This window comes from Muscardinus avellanarius (genome assembly GCF_963383645.1).
Source record: "Muscardinus avellanarius genome assembly, chromosome: 12".
Classification (NCBI taxonomy): Eukaryota; Metazoa; Chordata; class Mammalia; order Rodentia; family Gliridae; genus Muscardinus; species Muscardinus avellanarius.
Window position 1 is genome coordinate 105419235 of NC_137798.1, and position 20735 is coordinate 105439969.

The window sequence follows — 20735 nt, forward strand, 5'->3', positions numbered from 1 at the left end:
TTTGGTGCCACCACTTTAGTGTTTGCACCTGCCCCACTCTCCATGTCTCCAGCTGTCCCGGGCAGTGCAGGCGTCCAGCAGCCTCTCCGCCCCCACTCGCCACAGGCAGAGCTGGTGACAGCACAGCGTCCCGGGCATTGCGGGCCACCGAGAGCGTGGTTGTCCCCACTTGAGAACCACTGTGTCACATCCCCGGGCACGCGTTGTGCATCTTTTCCCCTCCGTCCTCCCTCTAGTGGGATTATAGTGGTGCCTCGTTGCGCTTTTTGTTTTGCAGTCCTCTGATGACCAGCGAGGTCGCTGGTCACCTCGATACCCTCTGTCACACGACTATCCAGGGTTCAGTCCGCTTCCTCTTCCTGTTGGATTGTGTTTTCTTCCTGTTTGTCCTGCCTTGGTTTCTGTCTCCCTGTCTCGTAAGCACGTCTGCGTCTGTGCCTGGCCTTCCCGCTCTCTTTGTGGTGTCTCTGGACTGCGCGCCGGCCTGCTTCTCGACCTCATAAGCTCAAACCCTCTGGTGGACGTGTGCTCCCGTGTCTCCAGCAGCGTCACGTACCTGACCGTCAGCCACCTGGGCAGGTTTCCTGTGTGTGTTGTATGTAGGGTTGATGCTTGGTGGCTCCCACTGCAGTGCATGGGGACCTTTATTTTATTTTGTTGTGGTAATAGAGATGGAAATTAGAGTGGCATTTACCTCTGAGCACCTCCAGCCCCGTTTCATTTTGAAACAGGGTCTATCTAGGTTGCTGAGACTTTTTTTTGATGGTACTAGGGGTGGAACCCAGGGACTTTCTACCCCTGGGTTATACTCCCAGCCCTATTTTTTATACTTTGTTTGGAAACAGGGTCTCACTATGTTCCTGAGAGCCTAAGTAGCTGAGGCTGGCTTCGAACCTGTGCAATCCTCCTGTCTCAGCCTTCCAAACGCAGGGATTACAAGCGTGCGCCACCATGCCCGGCTGCTGAGACTCTTACAAAATTGCTGAGGCTGCTCTCAAATCTGTAATCCTATATTGTCAGCCCCCCAAGTACTGGCATTACAGGCATGTGCCACCACACCAAGCTATTTTATTTAAAAATTTGTTGTTGTTGTTGTTGTTGTTGTTATTGTTTTTGCTATTGGGGATTGAGTCCAAGGGCATTCTACCTCTGAGCTATACTCCCAGTCCTATTTCCTATTTTATTTTGAAACAGGGTCTTGCTAAGAGCTTTGCTAAATTGCTGAGGCTGGCCTTGAACCTGCAATCCTCCTGGCTTGGCCTCCCAAGTACTGGGATTGCAGGTGTTGTGCCACCGCACCATAAGGACCTTGTTTTATTATTTATTTATTTATTTGTTTATTTATTTATTTATTTATGGGTCTGGAGATGGAATCCAGGGTCCCTCCGAGCTACAGCCCCTGTCCTATTTTTTATTCTTTATTTTGAAACCAGGTCTCCACTGAGTTGCAGAGGGCCTCACTAAGTAGCTGAGGCTGTCCGTGAACAGCGATCCTCCGTTCTCAGCCTCCCGAATGCTGGGATTACAAGCGTGCGCCACCACGCCCGGCAGAAGGACCTTGTTTTAAATCGTGTCTGGGCTGGGCGTGGTGGCGCACACACTTGTCATCTCAGTACTTGGGAGGCTGAGCCAGGAGGATCGCAGGTTCACAGCCAGCCTCGGCTACTTAGTGAGACCCTCCTTCCAAATAAAAGAATTAAACAGGGCTGTGGTGTAGCTCGGAGGTAGAATTCCCATGGATTCCATCCCCAGTGCCACAAAAATAAGCAAATGAATGGAGTCCCGTGTGTGTCTGTGGGTCTGGTGACTGCGTTCCTTTGCTCTGTCTGTTCACCCTTCACCGGTGCTCCCTGTCCTCACGCTTCTGCACTTCATCACTGCGCGTATCTGGTAGTCATCTAGATCTTGATTATCTCTGGCCCTTTGTATTTCCATACAGAAATTTGAGTACTTTCTCAATTTCCAGAAAAACAGTTCTGCTAGAATTTGATTGGGATTTTGCCGCAGCTGTCAGATTAACATCTATCTTGAGTCTGTTGTGCGTGCGTGTGTGTACGTGTGTGTAGTACTGGGCAGTGAACCCAGGGGCATTCTACCTCAACTACACCCTCAGCCCCATTTTATTTTTATTTGAAGCAGGGTCTCCCTAGGTCTTTAATTTCCCTGTTTTTGCCACTTTCTGTACATAAGGATGGCACACCTTCGTTGGTTTTGTACTCCTTTGGTTTGGTTGGCACATCGTGGGTACTCTTGCAGAAGATTTTAATTATTTTCTATAGTTCCTTGTGTCTGCTGTGTAGAGAGGGATCATCCCTCTGATGTGATTGCATAGTACTTCTAAACTGAAATTCAGCCCACAGTCTAGTATTGGCCTTTCATTAGTTTATTTTCTTTCACTTTCCAGAATTCAATTCCAGAAATGCATCAGCAAATCAAGCCTGTGGTTTAGTTTGGGGCCCCGCTGTCTTGTGTTGGTGGTTCCCTTGCGAGGTTGCGTGGGAGGCCATTCCCAGATGAGCGAGTGGGGGTGTGGCCTCGCCCAGCTCAGGGAGCTGCCGTGTGTCCCCCCATCAGAGGGCAGCCCCTGGGCTTGGCCGGCCGCAGCCACACTCTCCTCTTAGGAGGATGTTTAATCTTCCCGGGCCTCTTTTCAAATGAGGAGATTAATACTTGCAGCTGGCTCTGGAGGGCCGCACTGCGGGAGTGTGTTCATCTGTTCGCAGTGGGCGAGAGCTCCAGGCTGGTTCCGTCTTGTGCCCTCTGCTGAGTGGGTTTCTTCCTGGTGGTGGCTGCTGTATTGACATGTTGAGGGGAAGAGGCCCCTCCTGCCTGGAGCGGATGACTGGCTCTGTGAGAGAGAAAGGGCTCCTTGGTTTTCAGAGCAGGACATTTTTAATTTGAAGGATGTTGATGGTTTTGGTGGAGGGGCTTGGGTCAGGGCTTTCCTGCCACAGCCAGCAGTGCGTTCACTGCCAGGCTCACTTCTAGACTGAGTGTGTGGGCCAGTCATGCAAGGGCACTGGGTTTGCTGGTGTGTCGGGGAAACACTTCCCTGCACAAGCAGGAAACCTGATGGCAGCTCAGACACTGGCGTGATTTTCCCAGGAGCGGCAGCCTGCGTGCAGCACTAGCTCTCAGCTTCTCTCTGCTGAGGTCTGAGCCGTTCTCCCTGTGGCCTCTTGTGGAGAGCCGGCAGCCATTTTGAAGCCCTCATATTTGTATTCAGAGCAGTAAGAAGAGAAGATGGAGGCGGAGCTGACCTCGGTGTCCCTGTTAGCAGGAAAGCAAAAGCCTCCCTACCGGAAATCCACAGGACCCCCGCCTGCCATGGCATGCTGCGCGCTGCCCTCCTGCAAGGAGCACACCAGCCTCCATCAGCATTGCCTGCGAGGGAGAAGGGCCGCCACCGCAGGGCCGGCGGCATTTGGGTGGCGCGGTCCGGCTGCGCGGAGGACGCAGCGGCAGGAGCCTCGCGGCTCCCTTAAGCGCTCGTCATCCTCTGCCTTTATGACACTCTGGCGCCCTTCCCCTGATTGAGCTTCTTTGCGTTGTTTATTTGCTTTACCCTTAGATACCAATTACTTTTGTTTCTTTTTTTTCCTTTCCTTTTGTTTTGTATTTCTATCTCATTGCCACTCTGGCCTCCTTTCCAGTTAACACAGTACTGACAGTCAATCCCTGTTGTTATTTTGATTTTAAACCCTGGATGTTTCCAATATGGAAGCTGTATCAGGAACCAAGGCGTACACAAATGAGAATTTAGAACTAACTTTGGTTCAGAATGTGTGAATGACATAAACTAATCTCCATGCTTTTTTATTGCTTTTGAATAGAAAAATGCATATATTAAATATGTCAATCTCCTTGTGCACAGCGTGGTAAAACCCAGATTTTATATACAGTGTGAAGAGCCAGCTCGGTGGGGTGGCCCCTGGAGCGCAGGGGACGCACCGCGCTCTCGGCCTGACTTTCAGCATGGGCTCACTGCAGAAGTGACCGGGCCTAGCTTTGAGCCTGCAGCTCTGTAGGTTGGGGTGTCGGGCCCCCAACAGCACAGCCCGGGGGTCCCGTCCTCACAAGGTTCTTTTGACAGTGCTCTTTGCAGAGCGTGGCCTGGCCAGAAGGAAAGCTGTACCAGCTTGTTTTCTTCTGACTTACATCTTTTCTTTCTTTTGCTTTTTATGGCATTGGGGATTGGACCCGGGGCATTCTCCTTCTGAGCTACACTCCAAGCTCTGGGATTTTTGTTTGTTTGTTTGTTTGTTTGTTTTGTTTTTGTTTTTGTTTTTTAACAGGGTCTCACTAAGTTGCAGAGGGCCTCACTATGTAGCTGAGGCTGGCCACAAACTGCGATCCTCCTGTCTCAGCCTCCCAAGTACTGGGATTAGAAGCATGCTCCACTACACCCAGCTTTCTTTCCTTTTCTGTCTTTGTAGTACTGAGGATTGAACCTAGGGGCATTCTACCTTCCAGCTGTACCCCCAGCCCTATTTTTTATTTTGAAACAGGATCTCACTAAGTAGCTGAGGCTGTCCATGAACCCAGATCCTCCAGTCTCAGCCTCCCACGTACTAGAGTTATAAGCATGTGCCACAACACCCAACTCTGATTTACACCTTTTTTAAAACATAGTAAGTTAAAACATTTCAGCTGGTTTGAAATGCTGCACACACTTGCAATCCCAGTACTTGAGTGACTGAGACAAGAGGATCACAGGTTCGCAGCCAGCCTCAGCTACTTAGTGAGACCCTTCTTGAAAATGAAGAATAAAAAATAGGGCTGGGAAGTAATTCAGAGGTAGAATGCCATTGGGTTCAGTCCCTAGTACTGAGGGGGAAACTTTTCCCCCTAAAAATCCAAGGTCCCCATCTGTGGCTTCCTTGCAGGGTAACTTGTGTGCACATTTCCTGTGTTTTTCTTTTCAGTTCTCTTTGTTTTGGCCTTAGTGAAGAAAGATCAGAAGCGGGCTGTTTCTGCGACATTTACCAATGCAGACAGCTTTTGGTCCGTCTGGACTGATCTGCTTGCTTGGGCCCTGGCCCTACCATGAGGAGGATGTGCCCTCCACACCCCGCCCTTTGAACTTTTAGGAAGCGCACTGGGGGAACGGGAGGGGGTGTGGCAGTGGAGTCCCTGCAGCGTGAGCGCTGGTGTCCAGGCGGACCGCGTGGTAACGTTCACACACATGCCAGCAGGGATGCGGGAAGTGCCATGAGAAGGCCGAGAGAGGAAGTCCATGGAGAAGGGAGCCAGGCAGCACCTGCGGGGAGGCCCGAGGCAAAGGCTCTGCTCCACAGCTGGTCTGGGGCAGCTAGAGCCGTGGGCCGCTCTGCTACCTGAGCTCCTCTCTGTGTGGGAAGCCCAGGAGTTGCTCCCGCTGGGCCGACTCCAGCCACATGTGTGGCTGCCCAGGCACTCACCTGTGAGCCAGCAGCAGGCCGCCGGGTCCTGTTTGCAGCGCCTTCTCGCCAGCTCCCCTGCCCGCGCCCCTCAGCCGCTGCCCCGCAAGCAGACTGCCCAGGACGCCACAGGACCGCAGATTTGGGCTGTAGCGGTTTGGGAACTTCTTTGCTCTTGGTGTTTTGTTTCTTGGAGTTTTTTAGTTGCCTTTTTATACATTTGTGAAAGTTTTCATCTTTAAAATGAGAATCTTTTTTTTTCTATTAGATTCAGAATATTAAACAGACAAACAGCGCTCTCAAAGAAAAACTTGATGGTGGGATAGAATTGTACCGACTTCCAGAGGTAGGATCACGTTAACATCATTTCAGAAGTCACACCCAAGTTGATGTGCTGAAGAACTTAATGTCTGTAGTATATCTCTATTATAAAGTCTCTTAGAAGGCTGTAGGCAGGATTTTAAATCCTGGTCAGTGTTAAAATTCTTTTTTTTTTTTTTTTTTTTTTTTTTTTTTTTTTTTTTTTTGCAGATCTGGGGATGGAACCCAGGAGCATTTGACCTCCTGCCCTATTTTTTATTCTTTATTTTGAAACCGGGTCTCACTGAGTTGCAGAGGGCCTCACTAAGTAGCTGAGGCTGTCTGCAAACCACGATCCTCTGGTCTCAGCCTCTCAAATGCTGGGATTGCGCCACCACACCCGGCTATATTTTTTGTTTTTTATTTTGAAACAAGTTCTCACTGAGTTTCAAAGAGCCTCACTAAGTAGCTGAGGCTATCCGCGAACTACGATTCTCCTGTCTCAGCCTCCCAAATACTGGGATTACAGGTATGTGCTAGCATGCTTGTCTAAGTATTAAAATTCTGATAGGAGAAGCTGCTGGGCGTGGGGGCGCACGCTTGTAATCCCCACGCTTGGGAGGCAGAGACAGGAGGATTGCGCAGGTTCGAAACCAGCCGCACTGGCTTAAGAGACCCTGTTTCCAAATAAAATGTATAAGAATAGGTCTGGGAGTGTAGCTCGGAGGTAGAAGGGCTTCCAGGAACCCCAGTACCATTAAAAAAAAAAAAAAGAAATGAAAGGCTCATTCAGCTCTCATGAGGATGCACGTAACATGCTAACAGCCTGTTTGGACATCCAGGTCACTCAGAAGTGCAATGCACGCTGGACTACGGAAGAGCAGCTTCTCGCCGTGCAAGGTAAGGCTGCTCAGAAAGCTAGATTCCAGGGAAACATTCTGCCTGCAGGCCCCAGGCTCTCCCCTCTCTTCTCTGCCTCTCCAGTTTCTCACGAGTTAGAAGTTGACCTGAAAGCCACGGTCTTCCAAGGTGTGAGTGCTGCACTTTAGTAGTTATTAGTGAGCTCTAGGCAATTAGAAAGGACAAAACCCCAAAGAAGCCAGGAGATCAGAATTTAAAGTCAGGTCTTCCAGACCTGGGGATCCTGAGAGGAGGAGCACAGCGTGTTCCAGCCAGGGCACTGTGGGACCGGGACGCTGAGCTCAGGGCAGGTGCTGCTGGGCAGGCCATTCCAGCTGTCCCCCCGGGTGGGTGCGAGATGGTCCCCGCTGTTCAGAGCAGACGTGTTCTGATGGGGTTAAGGGAGAGGGAGGCCTCTCTTGTGGGTCTCAGAGGTGCTTTTTATCTTGTATTGAAAAAAAATGCTTTCTCCTATCCTTAGCCATTAGGAAATACGGCCGAGATTTTCAGGCAATCTCAGACGTGATCGGGAACAAGTCAGTGGTGCAGGTGAAAAACTTTTTTGTAAATTATCGACGCCGCTTCAACATAGATGAAGTTTTACAAGAATGGGAGGCGGAGCATGGGAAAGAAGAGAGCAATGGGCCCAGTAACCAGAAACCTGCCAGGTCCCCGGACGCTTCCGTCAAGGTGCCTGAAGAGGACGATGAGGTGAGTGAGCAGCGCCCGCAAGGCCTGCTCAGAGACCCGGCGGCTTTGTAAAGTGGTGACTTCTCCAGCTGGTGAATACCGCGAGGCTCCAGGTGTATGGGAAACACCTACCTGTAAGCAGCACGATAGATGTGTGCCGGCTCTGGCGGTTATTGCCACTGTATTGTACACTGTAACACCTGAGCAAATTCTCAATTCTACCACGATGTCCTACAAGCACAAACTATTCCCCATGGCCCGTAGCTTCAGCTCGATCACCTGGCACAGGACTCTCCCACCGCTGCTGAGCCGAGGGCTCAGGAGGTGCTGGGATGACCGAGTCGGAGGCGCTACAGATTCTTGTTAGAATTATAGAATGCAAAGCCAGGCATGGTGGCGCACACCTATAAGCCCAGTACTTGGGAGGCTGAACAGGAGGATCGCAGGTTTGCAGCCAGCCTCGGCAACTTAGTGAGGCACTGTTTCAACATAGAAATAAAATCAGCCATGTGTGGTGGCGCACGTTTGTAATCCCAGTAATTGGGAGGCTGAGACAGGAGGGTTGAGTTTGCAGCCAGACTTAACTACTAAGTGAGGTCCTCTGCAACTTAGACCCTGTTTCAAAATAAAGAATAGAAAATAGAGCACACACTTGTAATCCCAGCATTTGGGAGGCTGAGACAGGAGAATCCGGGTTGGTGGACAGCCTCAGCTACTTAGTGAAGCCCATTGCAACTCAGTGAGACCTTGTTTCAAAATAAAGAATAAAAAAATTGGGCTGGGGGTGTAACTCGGAGGTAGAATGCCCCTGGTGTTCCATCCCAAATTGCGGCAGACTGGCTCAACCGGGCATAATAAATCCAGCACTGAATATGGGCACTGAGTCCACTCGGGACTGAGTTTCTCAGAAAGGTGGGCAAAGGCTTCGGTTGCAGTTCTGCAGCCACTTATCTGCAGCGATTTTTTCCCTTTTTATGAAATAAACTCCTTTAAGTTCCTGTTCACAGCACTAAAAGTGGAGATTCCTCTCCGGGAAAAACTCTGAAATGGACAAATGCCTCTTGTGCAATTGACACTTTATTACAAGAACCCAGGAAAATTTATATTCTTCACCAGTGAGATTAATAGTAAAAAAAAAAAAAAAGAAGAAGAAGAAGAAGAGAAGTGTAATTACCACAAAACAGTAGTGAAGGACATGTAAACAAAATAAAAAGACACTAGCTCCGGATCTTGTGACCAAATCCAGCCCCCTGTCCTTGAGCCCCCTGCCCTTGCAGACAGGTGGCTCCAAAGGGCAAATTCCAGAAGGCACAGGCACACCCAGGGCTTGGAGAATACGGCCTCTCATGGAATCTCCTTTAACTTTTTTTGGAACTTTCCGTTCCTAGGGCTTAGTCCATATGGCAGGCATGGGGAGATATGGCGATCCAGGGGGCTGCGATGGAGGTCTCCCAGGTTTTGTCCGCATTGCCATCTAAAATCTGAAAGCTTAAACAAGCTCACAACACAGTTTAGCAGATAAACACCAAAAAGTAACATGAAGTTTAGCTGTCAGATGTACTTCTCTAGCTGCTGAGCACTTTTCCTCAAACGATAGGCTTATTAGAAGCCTATTCCTCTTTTAATAATCCATTTTCCTACCACAAACCCTCTGCAACTTCCTTTTCTCTTCTGATTACCCTGATTCTCTCTTTCCCATTTGAGACAATCTTAGGATAAGCTCTTCTTCATACAAAAATGCTTTCTTATTCTCACCATATTTCCTTTCTTTCACACTTACACATTTATTATATCTGTCCTTTGTTCTGATATATTCATTTCTTAACCACGTGGCACCTCCCTGTCTCGGGCAGCACACATACTGGGTGTAAAGGTCAAGAATCTTCCTAGCCTTGGCTCTATTGTATTGGGCAGTATTGGCTGCTCATCAACTAGGCTGCTTTGATGTCACACACAAAGTTTATCTTCTCTGTATCTAGGCCGGATCACAAGGAGAGGGGGTAAACAGAGGCACCGGTTGCCTCCCTTGCAAGTTTTTAGGGCTAATGACTTCAGCTGACTCTTAAGGCTTTTACTATAGGTTAATGATTAGAATGAAGGTCAGAGATAGAGAAGAATTCTGCATTTGTAATTGCTGTAGCTGTAATGCTTCCATAACATCTGAATTCTGATTAGATTTTATTATCATTTGAGCAAAGCTGAGGGCATTTAGAGGCTTAGACAAATTACTAGAAAATTTATTTTCCACAGACTCAGTTTCTCCCACAGTCCGGATCTTACATCACCGGAGCAATTCGTGTGGAAAGTTAAAAGAATCATTACCAAAAGAATGGTAGTTATGAAAGAATATCTAAGAGTGGGGGAGTACTTTGGCCAGAGGCAACGCTCCCTCGGGGCTCCTCCTTGAGATGCTACGTCAGTCATGCATCGGGGCACACGCAGACATCGAGGGAAGCGGGCCGTGACACCAAGTACTGCAAAAAAAAAAGAAAGAAAGAAAAAAAGAAAATAGGACTGGGGGTATAGATCATCCATAGAATGCCCCTGGGGTTCTTCCCCAGTACTGCAAATAGATAGATAGATAGATAGATAGATTGATTGATTGATTGATTTAAAAAACAAGTTGAGTCAGGCATGGTGGCACACGCTTGTAATCCCCGTGCTTGGGAGGCTGAGACAGGGAGATCCCACAGGTTCGAAGCCAGCCTCAGCTACTGAGTGAGGCTCTCAGTAACTTAGTGAGATCCTGTTTCCAAATAAAGTAAAAAATAGATCTGAGAGTGTAGCCCGAAGGTAGAAAGCCTCTGCATTCCATCCCCAGCACCACAAAAAAAGAAAAGAAAAGAAAGTTGGAGTTGGGATCGCAGCATTCAGGAGGCTGAGACCCGGGGATCGCAGTTCACAGACAACCTCAGCTACTTAGCCAGGCCCTTTGCAACTCAGTGAGACCCTGTTTCAAAACTAAAAAACAGGGCTGGGATTGTAACTCAGAGGTAGAATGCCCCCTGGGTTCCATCCTCAGTACCATAAAAGAAAAAAAAGCAAGCTGGAGGGGTAGCTCGGGGCTAGAAACCCCTGGGTGTAATCCCCAGTAAAGCACGCACTCATGTACACCTCAGCTTGCCCTGAGAGATGTGCTTGCTGTGCACGCAGGCTGGGCTCCTTCCCGCCCTCAGCACAGCAGAGTTATTAGCAGCAGGAGCTGTGAGGTTGCTCACTGCCGCGTCCCTTCTCCTCAGGCTGCCTCTGTCCTCGATGTCAGATACGCCTCCGCCTCCTGAGAAACACTGGCAACTCTGAGCACTTGGTATGGACTCCATGTTACCCCGGATATCAGGTATTACGAGACGTCACCTAGCCATCTGCATCACATCTCTGTGGACAAGCAGCTGTTACCAAAAAGGCGTGCACTTCCAGTCCTGTGCTACATCTGCCTTAATTCTTTGCTCACTCCTCCATGTTGGCGCCACACCCGGGAAGAGGTTGCACCCCACTCTGCCTACCGCAGCTCCCTCAACTGGGACCCACCCCTGGTGGAGCCCAGGCCCGCCAGCGGCAGCTCCTCCCAGCCAGCAGCGTGGACAGGTGGCCTGGGAAGGCCGGGCTCCTTCCCTGCATGGCCTGCTGTTTCTGCTTTGTGCATAACGTGATACGTAACTCACCTGTGGGCCTTCGAGAAAGTCTCTTGTTTTTTTCTGGGGCAACCACCTAATAATCATGCTTCTTTCAAATCATGATACGTTGGCAGACTGCGTTGTAACCTTTATCGTGCCAAGCATCCGATGCAACGCTCGTCTCCCTAAATGTGTAGGGCAGTTACGGTTGATGGATTGAGTCAACTTCATGTCCCCCTCCTCAGAGCAGCTGTCCTTGGACACTGTGGCTTCAAGGGAATGTGGACCTCGGTGCCCTCCGCCCGCAGCCTTCAGGTTGTAACCCCAGGGTGGGTGCACCCATCTCTTCTCGATGCCCCGACCATCACCACTACCACCACCCAACTCAGAGAGATTCGGCCCATTTATATCACTGTACCTGGTGCTTGTACATTTGGAATTGGTGCCTTCTCCTCTTGGCAACCATGTTATCAGTCCCTTTTCTGTTCAAGTGTCTTATTTAAAGTTTATTGCTTGCCAAAGATGACATCGTTGAGATAGGAGACAGGGAGAGCTGCTGCAGATTCCGACATGCAGACTTCAGCGTCAGGGTAGTTCAGCAAAGCGTAGGAGAGGAGCGGGTGGTGGAGGACAGGAGCCGCCTGCCTGTGCGCCTGTCCTGTGTGCTGACGTGATCACACAGACACCACCCTCCCTCCTCTCGATCGCAGGGTGCAGAGCACAAGTGGTCAGTGCGCTGGTCTGCCGAGACCAGATGGAACCGTTCGCAAAGTGTCTGCAGTGCCTTTGGTTGGACTGGGAACAAGTGAGCTTTTCTGGCAAACGTGTGAGGCTCCAGGAGCCGCGGCCAGTCCGCGTGCCCGCCGCGGCCAGTCCAGGCTGCACTGCACATGCGAACGCAGCTTTGTTGTCGTTTGCATATTTTCTCTGCTTTCATTACCAAAAAGAGAAGAAATGCGGATGCTTTAAGGCATAGACAGAAATCTTACGAATTAAAATATGCAGTTAAAACTCGATGCGTCTGACTCCCAGGCGCCCTGGTTGTCTTTTTCCTGATTTTTTTCTTTAGAGAGAGGTTCAGCTCAGAAGCCTAGGTTTGGGGGTTTGTACGCTCTTTGTGAGAAGTCTGAGGAAAGGTTATTCCAAAGGGCAGTGCGGCGGGGCTCCTCGTCCGCCCACGCCAGGTGTCCGCTGGTCGAGGAGGCCGGTGTCCCTTCCTGAGAGGTTGCAGCGTGACACGAGTTGGGTTTTCTTGTGCTCTTCCCACCCTCCTGCTGTGTAACCAAGGACGGTGGGCGGCCCTGTGGCAACTCACAGGACACTACAGCAGTCGCTGCAGCCCTCTGCCCGGCTCTGCTCGCACCCTCTGCTCCTGGGGGGCACTAGGCTCTCGCCATGGGGCTTGCTGCTCCCCTGCTGGCTTTTTCTCCATGCCCAGGCTGTTTCCTTAAGACCCGACCCCTGCTGGCAACGTCTAGAGTTGACGCTACTCCCTGGTGGCACAGAAGTGGGGCGGCAGCGCCAGGCACTGGTCTGCACTGTCCCTTACCTGGTTCCCGGCACTGGGTGGCCCCAGCCCTGAAGAGTCACATGCTGGTGGACCTCGGATCACAGCACCGGAGTTTTAGCTTTCTCTCCAAGGGGAAGGAGCTCGCCATTTCACTTGACGCAGGGAAATGGGTCTCTGCGCTGCCGTGGTGTCGTGCATACGATAGCAGCACTGTGTTTGAAACTGTTCTCTACTACACTGTCTTTGCGATGATGTAATGCAAGAGCCCGCTCAGCTTTCAAAGCCGAGCTGCCTGGTCTTATTTATATGAAGATTCTGAACATATCAAGAATTAGGTGCGTTGGCAGGTCGGGTTTGGGATGTGATAACTTGCTTCAGATGGAATGTCACTTAAGCTTTGTGTTCTTTAAAATTATCAATGTGAATGTCATAATTATATATATTTTTGTGGGAAAATTCTCCTAAGTATAAGTTATTGTGCAAAATAGAGTATCATGGACACAAATAATAGTTTAACTTTTAGTTTAGAAATCCTAAAAGATATAAATTGTATTGCATATGCATTAAAAGTTTGTTTTATTTAATTTTATGTAGATGTGTAAGATGTTAGGTAAGAATTCTTTTCACTTATCCATTCAAACACCTTGTTACTTGAATATTGTGTTGGCTGGTCAGCAACAGTGGTCAGCTCTGGACACCGCTCTCAGCCGGGAAGTCGCCGCGCCTCGGTGCTGACCGGCTCGCGGAGGCCAGTCAGGTGCTGGTGTTGCAGGAGCCCAAGGTTAGTGTAGCACACCCCGCGCTGTCTTGGCCTGTCTCGGCAAGACACTGCCTTCTCAAAATTGTTTTCGCTAGTTTTTAACCTTTTAGACCTATTGATGGTCATAAGCCTCTACTCAAAAAATAAAAATGCAAAAGTAGTTTGAAAAGCTGACTGTGGTGAACTAATGAAGCAGTTGTTTTCTGTTTATGTAAAATTTCCTCAAATATCACACACCACTCTAAGTGTGGTCATTGTCACTTTAAATTTTCAACTCTACCCTCTTCTTGTCTTTCTAAATATCAGATGTACTATTGGTATAATTGCACACCAAAAATAAGCCAAACCGTGCATTACACTAACTGGACCCCTGCTTTCGTGGGAGTGCGGGCAGGAGGAGCCAGCTCCAGAGGGAGCCTCCTTTCCCCTCTCCTCTAGCCTGCGTCTAGACGAGTGACCCAGGAGTGGCGCCCCTAGAATCCAGGGGCCTTGGCTGGGCTGGCCGCCGCCCCGCCGCCGGAATCGGGCGGTTCTCGCGGCTTTTCCTACTCTAGTGAAGCACAGTTGCAGTGACGCCACAATTGAGAGGAAGGTCAGGATAGCCTATGCATGTTGTAAATACCGAGTGTTTACAGTCACCTCCTCCTGGTGAGGCTCCTGAGGGGTAGTGCTCCATTATGTAGACTTCCAACTTTGCTAAGTGCTTTTTAGATTGCTTAAAAGTTTTTCAAGATTTTAAAAGATGTATAAGGTTAAGTTTGCAAATATAATGGAAATGCTGTATATCTTTTGAAGTGATGAAATTCACGTTGGAATTTTAAAGAAAATATGTTGTAATAATGCTGTTGTAAGTAATATTTTCATGTCTCTTTTTGCCTGTTTTCTATTTCAGCACATTCATTGTGGTGAATGTTCATAGCATTATAATTGCTTAGCCATTGAATGATAACATTTGTTAGTGGAAATTGGAAGAATTATTTGTGAAATTCTGCAGAATTCATTTTTCTATTTCCAATATTTGCTGAAGTTAAATAAAAATTTTCAAGCCATTGATGTAATAAAATGTGAAACAAGACAGTTGTCTGTACCCCTTCTCCACGCTCATACAAAGTGAGGTATTTTCTTCCCTTTACAGCAGGGCTTGGGGTTTCCGAGTGTGTGATTTCCCCAGAGTTACACTGAGGGAACCTGGCAGAGAGTAACTTTTGCTTTTAGCCTTAGCCTTATCTGGACTATATGAGTGTGTGTGTGTGTGTGTGTGTGTGTGTGTGTGTGTGTGTGTGTGTGTTTGAGGTACCGGGGATGAAACCCAGGGGCATTCTACCTCTGAGCCACACCCCAGCCTAATTTTTTATTCTTTATTTTGAAATAGGGTCTCACTCAATTGCAGAGGGCCTCACTGGGTAGCTGGGGTTTTCTTGGAACTGCGATCCTGCTGTCTCAGCCTCCCAAACTCTGGGGTTACAAGCATGTGCCACCACGCCTGGCTATGATAATCTTTTTGATGTACAGTGATCTTTTAGTTGACCTCAAGTGAGGGTGCATGAATTCATAACATTTGCAATGGTTGAGACCTGAATATAAATGCCTCGTAAGGGGAATCTTTATTTTTTCGGTTTTTCTTTTTCAGCTTGACCAGGATTTGACCTGACCCCTGGGGGCCTGGCTCTGCGTGCCGCCTGGGCTGTCCAGTGGAGGCGGCAGCTGCCACCGTGGCTTCCTCCTCGGCCGGCCTATCAGGTGGTGTGCAGAGCACCCCGGCTCTATGCTCTGCCCTCTGGTGGCTGCAGTGCATGAGTCTCGCGCACACCAGGAAGTGGAGGCGGGGCCCCACAGGCCCAGAAGGACAGGTCCCTAGTGCCTGGCTGCCTCTCCACATCCCCACCACCCGTAGTGCTGTCCTGGGGACTCCAGCCTGGGCCTGGTGGTGCCCACCTGGAAGCCCAGTACTGCGGCAGCCGAAGCAGGAGGACACAGGTTCCAGGACAGCCTCAGCAACATAGCAAGACCATGTTTCAAAACAAAAAATAAAAAGCCTAGGGATATAGCTCAGTGGGAGCACACCCCTGGATTCAATTCCCTGTACCGCACATGCGAACAAATGAAAAGGGCTGGGAGCCGGGCATGGTGGCACACCCTTGTAATCCCAGCATCTGGGATGCTAAGGCAGGAGGATCGTGGTTCACAGGCAGCCTCAGCTACTAAGTGAGGCCCTTTGCAACTCTAAGATCCTGTTTCAAAATAAAGAATGAGCCGGGCGTGGTGGCGCACGCTTGTAATCCCCGCGCTTGGGAGGCAGAGACAGGAGGATCGCGCAGGTTCGAAGCCAGCCGCGCGCGCTGGCTTAGGAGACCCTGTTTCCAAATAAAAATGTAAAAATAGGTCTGGGAGTGTAGCCCGGAGGTAGAAGGGCTTCCAGGAACCCCAGTACCACAAAGAAAGGAAGGAAGGAAGGAAGGAAGGAAGGAAGGAAGGAAGGAAGAAAGAAAGAAAGAAAGAAAGAAAGAAAGAAAGAAAGAAAGAAAGAAAAATAGGGCTGGGGGTGGAGCTCGGAGGTAGAACGCCCCTGGGTATTCTAGTTTCTGGTAGAAATTTTACCTCTGAGGTACACCCTCCCCCCTTTTCGGTACTAGGGATGGAACCCACACACATACCCACAAACCCTCCAAACTATAAAGACAACCTAACTTCGAAATGCAATGCTGCCTCAAACAAAACTTAAGTGGTGGACACCCTGTGAGCACGCGACTGTCAGGGTAGGCTTGGGAGCGCCACAGAGCGGCCCTGTGAGGCCTCAGGCCCTGCAGGGTGCTGGCTGGAAGGGATGGGTGTGCGACCTTTCCAAGGTCAGAACTCTCCTTCCCAGCAGCCACTCCCTGCTTGGGCATCCTGTGTGCCAGGGCCAGCTCACAGGACATCCCGGTTTGCTCTGTCCCAGGCTAGTTGGGGCCAACCCCAGCAGCAGCCTCCAGCACTGGCCAGTGGGACTCCACACCCTTGGCTTCCTCGTGGTCTGTGTCCGCCATCTTGATTTACTGGAACTGTCAATTGTCAGACACTGAGTACGTGAGTGGCAGATGAGAAGTCACCTGTGCCAGTTTGCCCGCATGCTAGTGTTCTTGTGGAATTGACATCGAGGATCAGGATTTCTTTATTATGGTGCTGGGGATTGAGCCCCAGGGGCATCCAACTCTGAGCTATACCCTCAGCCCAGTTTTACTTTATTTTGAAACAGTCTCATTTAAGTTCCTGAGGCTGGCTTCAAACTTGTGACCCTCATGTCTCCACCACCCCCCCAGTCCTGGAATTGTGGGTGTGCACCACCACGCCCAGCTTAGGATCAGGGTTTCTGGGTCCATCTTTACACGTGGCGTACACTACTCTTCTTCCAGGGGCCGTGGCCATTTCTCCCACCTGCCAGAGATGAAGAAGCTGCTTGCCCAGGTCAGCCTTAGCGCTACAGCCACTGGGCATTCGTTCTCTGCTTTTTGGTTTGGTTTTGTTTGCAACAGGATCTCAGTAAGTTGCTGGCGCTGTTCCTCAAACCTGTGATCCTCCCGTCAACCTCCTAGGGGTTGGGGTTACAGGCGTGCGCCACCACGCCTGGCTTGGTGGGTGAGCACTTGGTGTTGCAGAAGCTCTTCCACCCCCTGGATGGGGGGTTTCTTGAGGTCAGGACTGTCAGATTTCCCTTGGCCTCCAGACCTGGGGATAACAGGCTCATAAATGCTTGTTACAGGAATCGAGAAGTTGGGTGCACTGAGGGGGAAATTGGTACCTGCTGGCCCTTGGCCATTGTGGCTGCTGCCCAACTCCCGGGGAGTGGGATTCGCAGCTGCCAACTTGTTCCTGGGCGTCCAGAGGGTGAGGTCTGGCTGCTCGGGCTTATTGATTGAGTTATCTGTTGCTTAGGTGTTTATTACCAAAGTACTGGGGACATAAGTTCAAATAGAGGGTCTGGTGGTTGTAGATTTTAACTCGCGGTTCAACTTGTTTTGGGGTCCTCCACCTTCCCTCCATCACTCGGTCTCTGCCCCTTCGCTCCATACCCCGTGGAGAGGCGGCCGTGGTCATGAGAGAGGGAGCCTTCCATGAGACTGCAAGCGGCTCCTCAGAAAGGACCATCCTGCCTGCGGTCCACAGCCTTGGAGAGGGCAGTCGAGGGGCAGCAGGTGGCCAGCCAGGGCCGCCACAACCCTGTAGGGCTGAGTGGGCTGTGTCTCCCTGTGGTCCCACAGTGAAGGGGCAGCAAAGTTTCCTGAGGTTCTTTGGTGATTTGTGCGCCAGCCAGGTACCCTTCCATGGCAGGCACCTAATGAATGTTTCTTGCTTCCAAAAAGACTTGCAGAGGCTGGATCCCGCGCTAAGGTACTGCAGGTGCCTGCGGTGCCTGCTGCTCCCAGGCTCCCTCCTCTGGGCCAAGTCAGAAAGGATTGGGGAACAGTCGGCTGGCACACACGCTGGGCCTTCCCACCTGCGTCTCCAGCCTTGGGCGGCGCAGACACCGCACGTCTATGTTCTAGAAGTCGGTGTTCACACCCTGGACCTTTGGCAGCGTTCAGCCCCGAGGTGTGAGGGGCCTCCAGGTCCTTAGAGACATTCTGTGTAACAGTTGTCTTAACTATGGTGGCTCATGGCCCTTAACTGTATACATGCAACAACAAATATGTCTTACACTATAGGTAATGTGTATGGCAAATTGTTTTTTTAGTAATAATTACTTAATTTATTAAAGATGACCCTTAGCCGGGCGTGGTGGCGCACACTTGTAATCCCCACGCTTGGGAGGCACAGACAGGAGGATCGCACAGGTTCGAAGCCAGCCGCATGCGCTGGCTTAGGAGACCCTGTTTCCAAATAAAAATGTAAAAATAGGTCTGGGAGTGTAGCCCGGAGGTAGAAGGGCTTCCAGGAACCCCAGTACCACAAAAAAAAAAAAAAAAAAATGACCCTTATCAGCTAGGAATGGTGACGCATACCTATGTAATTCTTGTATTGGGGAGGTTGGGACAGGAGGATCATGGGTTCGAGGACAGCTTCAGGAAGTAGTGAGACTCCTAGTGAGACCCTGTTTCAAAATAAAAATCAGAGCCGGGCATGGTAACACATGCTTGTGATACCAGTACTTGGGAGGCTGAGGCCCAGGATGGAACCCAGGGTGCTGCGCTTGCCCGGGAAGTTCTTTGCCTCTGAGCTACTTCCAGCCCCAAGCCCACCCCATATAGGTTCACAGCACCTCCGCTGCTAGAGACAAGGCCAGGGTGCGGAAGTCACTCGCCCAAGTCACTCAGCTCTGAAATGGAGAATGGGCTGGGGGACTGGGCCAGCTGCCTGTGAGCAGTGCTCCTACCGCCTTGCGCTATGCCTGCCGCTACGTGCAGAAGAGGGGAGGCCTGTGCTGCGCGGCCACGGTCAGGGGCTGGGCCTGTCCCAGGGGCCCTATAGCCACTGCAGGGGTTGCAGGGTCCTCTCGGGGTGGCTGTGGAGTGTGCTCCTTCCAAAGAGGGAGCACCTGCCCGATGATGGCCCGGAGCACCCCTGGGGCTTCAATCCCACCCACCCTCCTCACGGCGCTCTATCTCTGAGAGCCCTATTTATTATTTTGAAACAGTCTCAGTAGGTTGCTTGGTCTTGCTGTGTTCTCAAGGCTGTCCTTGAATCTGCGATTCTCCTGTTTCTGCCTCTGGAGTACTGGGATTACAAGTGTGCTCCCCGCGCCTCCCTAGCAGTTCTGTGCCTTGCCTCATAGGCTGCCTAGGAAGGCTCTGCTAGTTCACCCCCGAGGGCGGCCTGTGAAGAAGGCTTGATTCTTGTTCTAGGCTTCTAGCCAAGAGTAGCCTTTGAGGACAGAGCCAGGCTCCTGCCTCGTTCCCTTTGAGACTTCTCAACGTGCTTAACGAGAAGTTTTCAGTTTTTAGATATTTTCAGTTAGAGCCGTAAGGGTGGCATGTGGGGGTGGGTTCTTGTTGGTGGGACTGTAGAGCTGTTTAGCTCATGATCTGTAACCCGAAATGGCCTGCGGGATCTCTCAGAGAGGTCTGTTCCTATAGAACCTAGAAGCTACGACTGGTTCCCGGTCTATTGTGTTGGTCTTCCGTAGGTAGCAGAGGAGTGCACCGATTGTTCTGACAAACTTGAGGGGGATTTCCCCCTGTCATGGGGCCACCCGTCCCTTCTTGACGGTCCGCCCTTGGTATTCGGGGGTCCGCCAGACATTATTCCAGCGAGGCAGGGCCCAGTCTGAGCAAAACTCAAAGCCAGTTGAGGGCAGACAGGTCATTTGTCGGCCTGTGCACCTTGCTGTTGGTGTTCTAGGCTGCCACAGATACAACCTGACATGGGGCACATTTGACGACAGCAGGACTGTTCATTCTGCTCGCGTGCTGGCGAGGACTGCGCAGGCTGGCTGCAACAACTCCTAGGCCTCCCGCAGGACAAGAGCTGACAGCTGCTTCTTCATCCTAGCAATGAAGAGTCACATTGGGCAGACACCTAAGTGTTAAAATTAAGAGCGCCCTAAAGCCGGGCGTGGTGGCGCACGCTTGTAATCCTCGCGCTGGGGAGGAGGATCGCGCAGGTTCGAAGCCAGCCGAGCGCACTGGCTTAAGAGACCCTGTTTCCAAAGAAAAATATAAAATAGGTCTGGGAGTGTAGTCCGAAGGGAGAAGGGCTTCCAGGAAACTCAGTACCACCTAAAAACAAAAAATAAGAGGACACCCTAAATCCCACTAATAAAGTCAGTCCTGAAGCACTTATGGCCTAAGCTTAGCCTGGTTTTGTGGGACGAGATGTGGGGCTCCTCGGGCTCCCGTCGTGCGGGCCTGTCGGCTCTCGGGTGTGGCGGCGGGGATAGTTGTCTTTTTCGGGGTGAGCTGGTTTGGTTCTCCAGGTTTCTTGTGAGCGGGTCATCTCAGGCTGCTGGCTTCAGCCAGGCTGAAACACCCTCAGCTTTCACTGCTGTTGAGGTTGCAGGCATAACAGCAAAGGCCTCTTCACTGTGCCCTGTGGGGAGCTGCTTTTACTCTTCGACCCAAACTAGGTTTCCAGGCTTATACGGGTGGACTGGGGCAGTTAAACTGACTGGTGTTCTAGTACCCGTTTATGCAAGTCACATGTGCCTTTCCTTATAAGTTTTTAACTCTCCTCCCACCTACAGCCTTCCTGGCAGTCCTTGGGGGATAGGAGAGTGTCAAGCAAACACCATCTCTAGGGAGAAGGCCCTGTTCTCTTGGTGGGAGGCATCTAATTCTAAATAGGACTAAGGGTAAGGCTTAGTCCTTAGCTTGGTTTCCTGACATAGTTCCCCTAACCCAGTTTTGATGTTCTATTATTCTCTCTACTTTGCCTGAACCCTGTGGCTTAGATGCAGAATGCGGCTTTGGGGTGGTGCCCAGGGCAACCGGCGCATCCCGGGTGACTTCTGCAGTCAGCTGGTCCATTGTCTGACCCTCTGTGCAAGGGCGCTCTATATTTAGGGATGACTTTCTTTTTTTCTTTTCAGTACTGGAGATGGAACCCAAGGGCATTCTACCTCTAAGCTACACCCCCAGCCCTATTTTTTA

The 20735-nt window shown here is 50.5% G+C and overlaps 1 protein-coding gene across 2 annotated transcripts in view; it reads left to right on the plus strand.

The window, feature by feature from the left end:
- Positions 1-10570, plus strand: part of RCOR1 (REST corepressor 1) — a gene marked incomplete at both ends in the record, with an annotated part of 115928 nt that extends 105358 nt beyond the window's left edge. Inside the window, 4 exons of one of the 2 annotated variants that reach the window (XM_080707821.1) lie at positions 5668-5745; positions 6542-6599; positions 7081-7310; positions 10529-10570. In XM_080707821.1, coding sequence (XP_080563947.1) covers positions 5668-5745; positions 6542-6599; positions 7081-7310; positions 10529-10570 — 408 coding nt within the window. The remainder of the gene's footprint in view (positions 1-5667; positions 5746-6541; positions 6600-7080; positions 7311-10528) is intronic. The other variant, XM_080707822.1, reaches the window with a different exon arrangement.
- Between the last annotated feature and the right edge of the window lie 10165 nt (positions 10571-20735).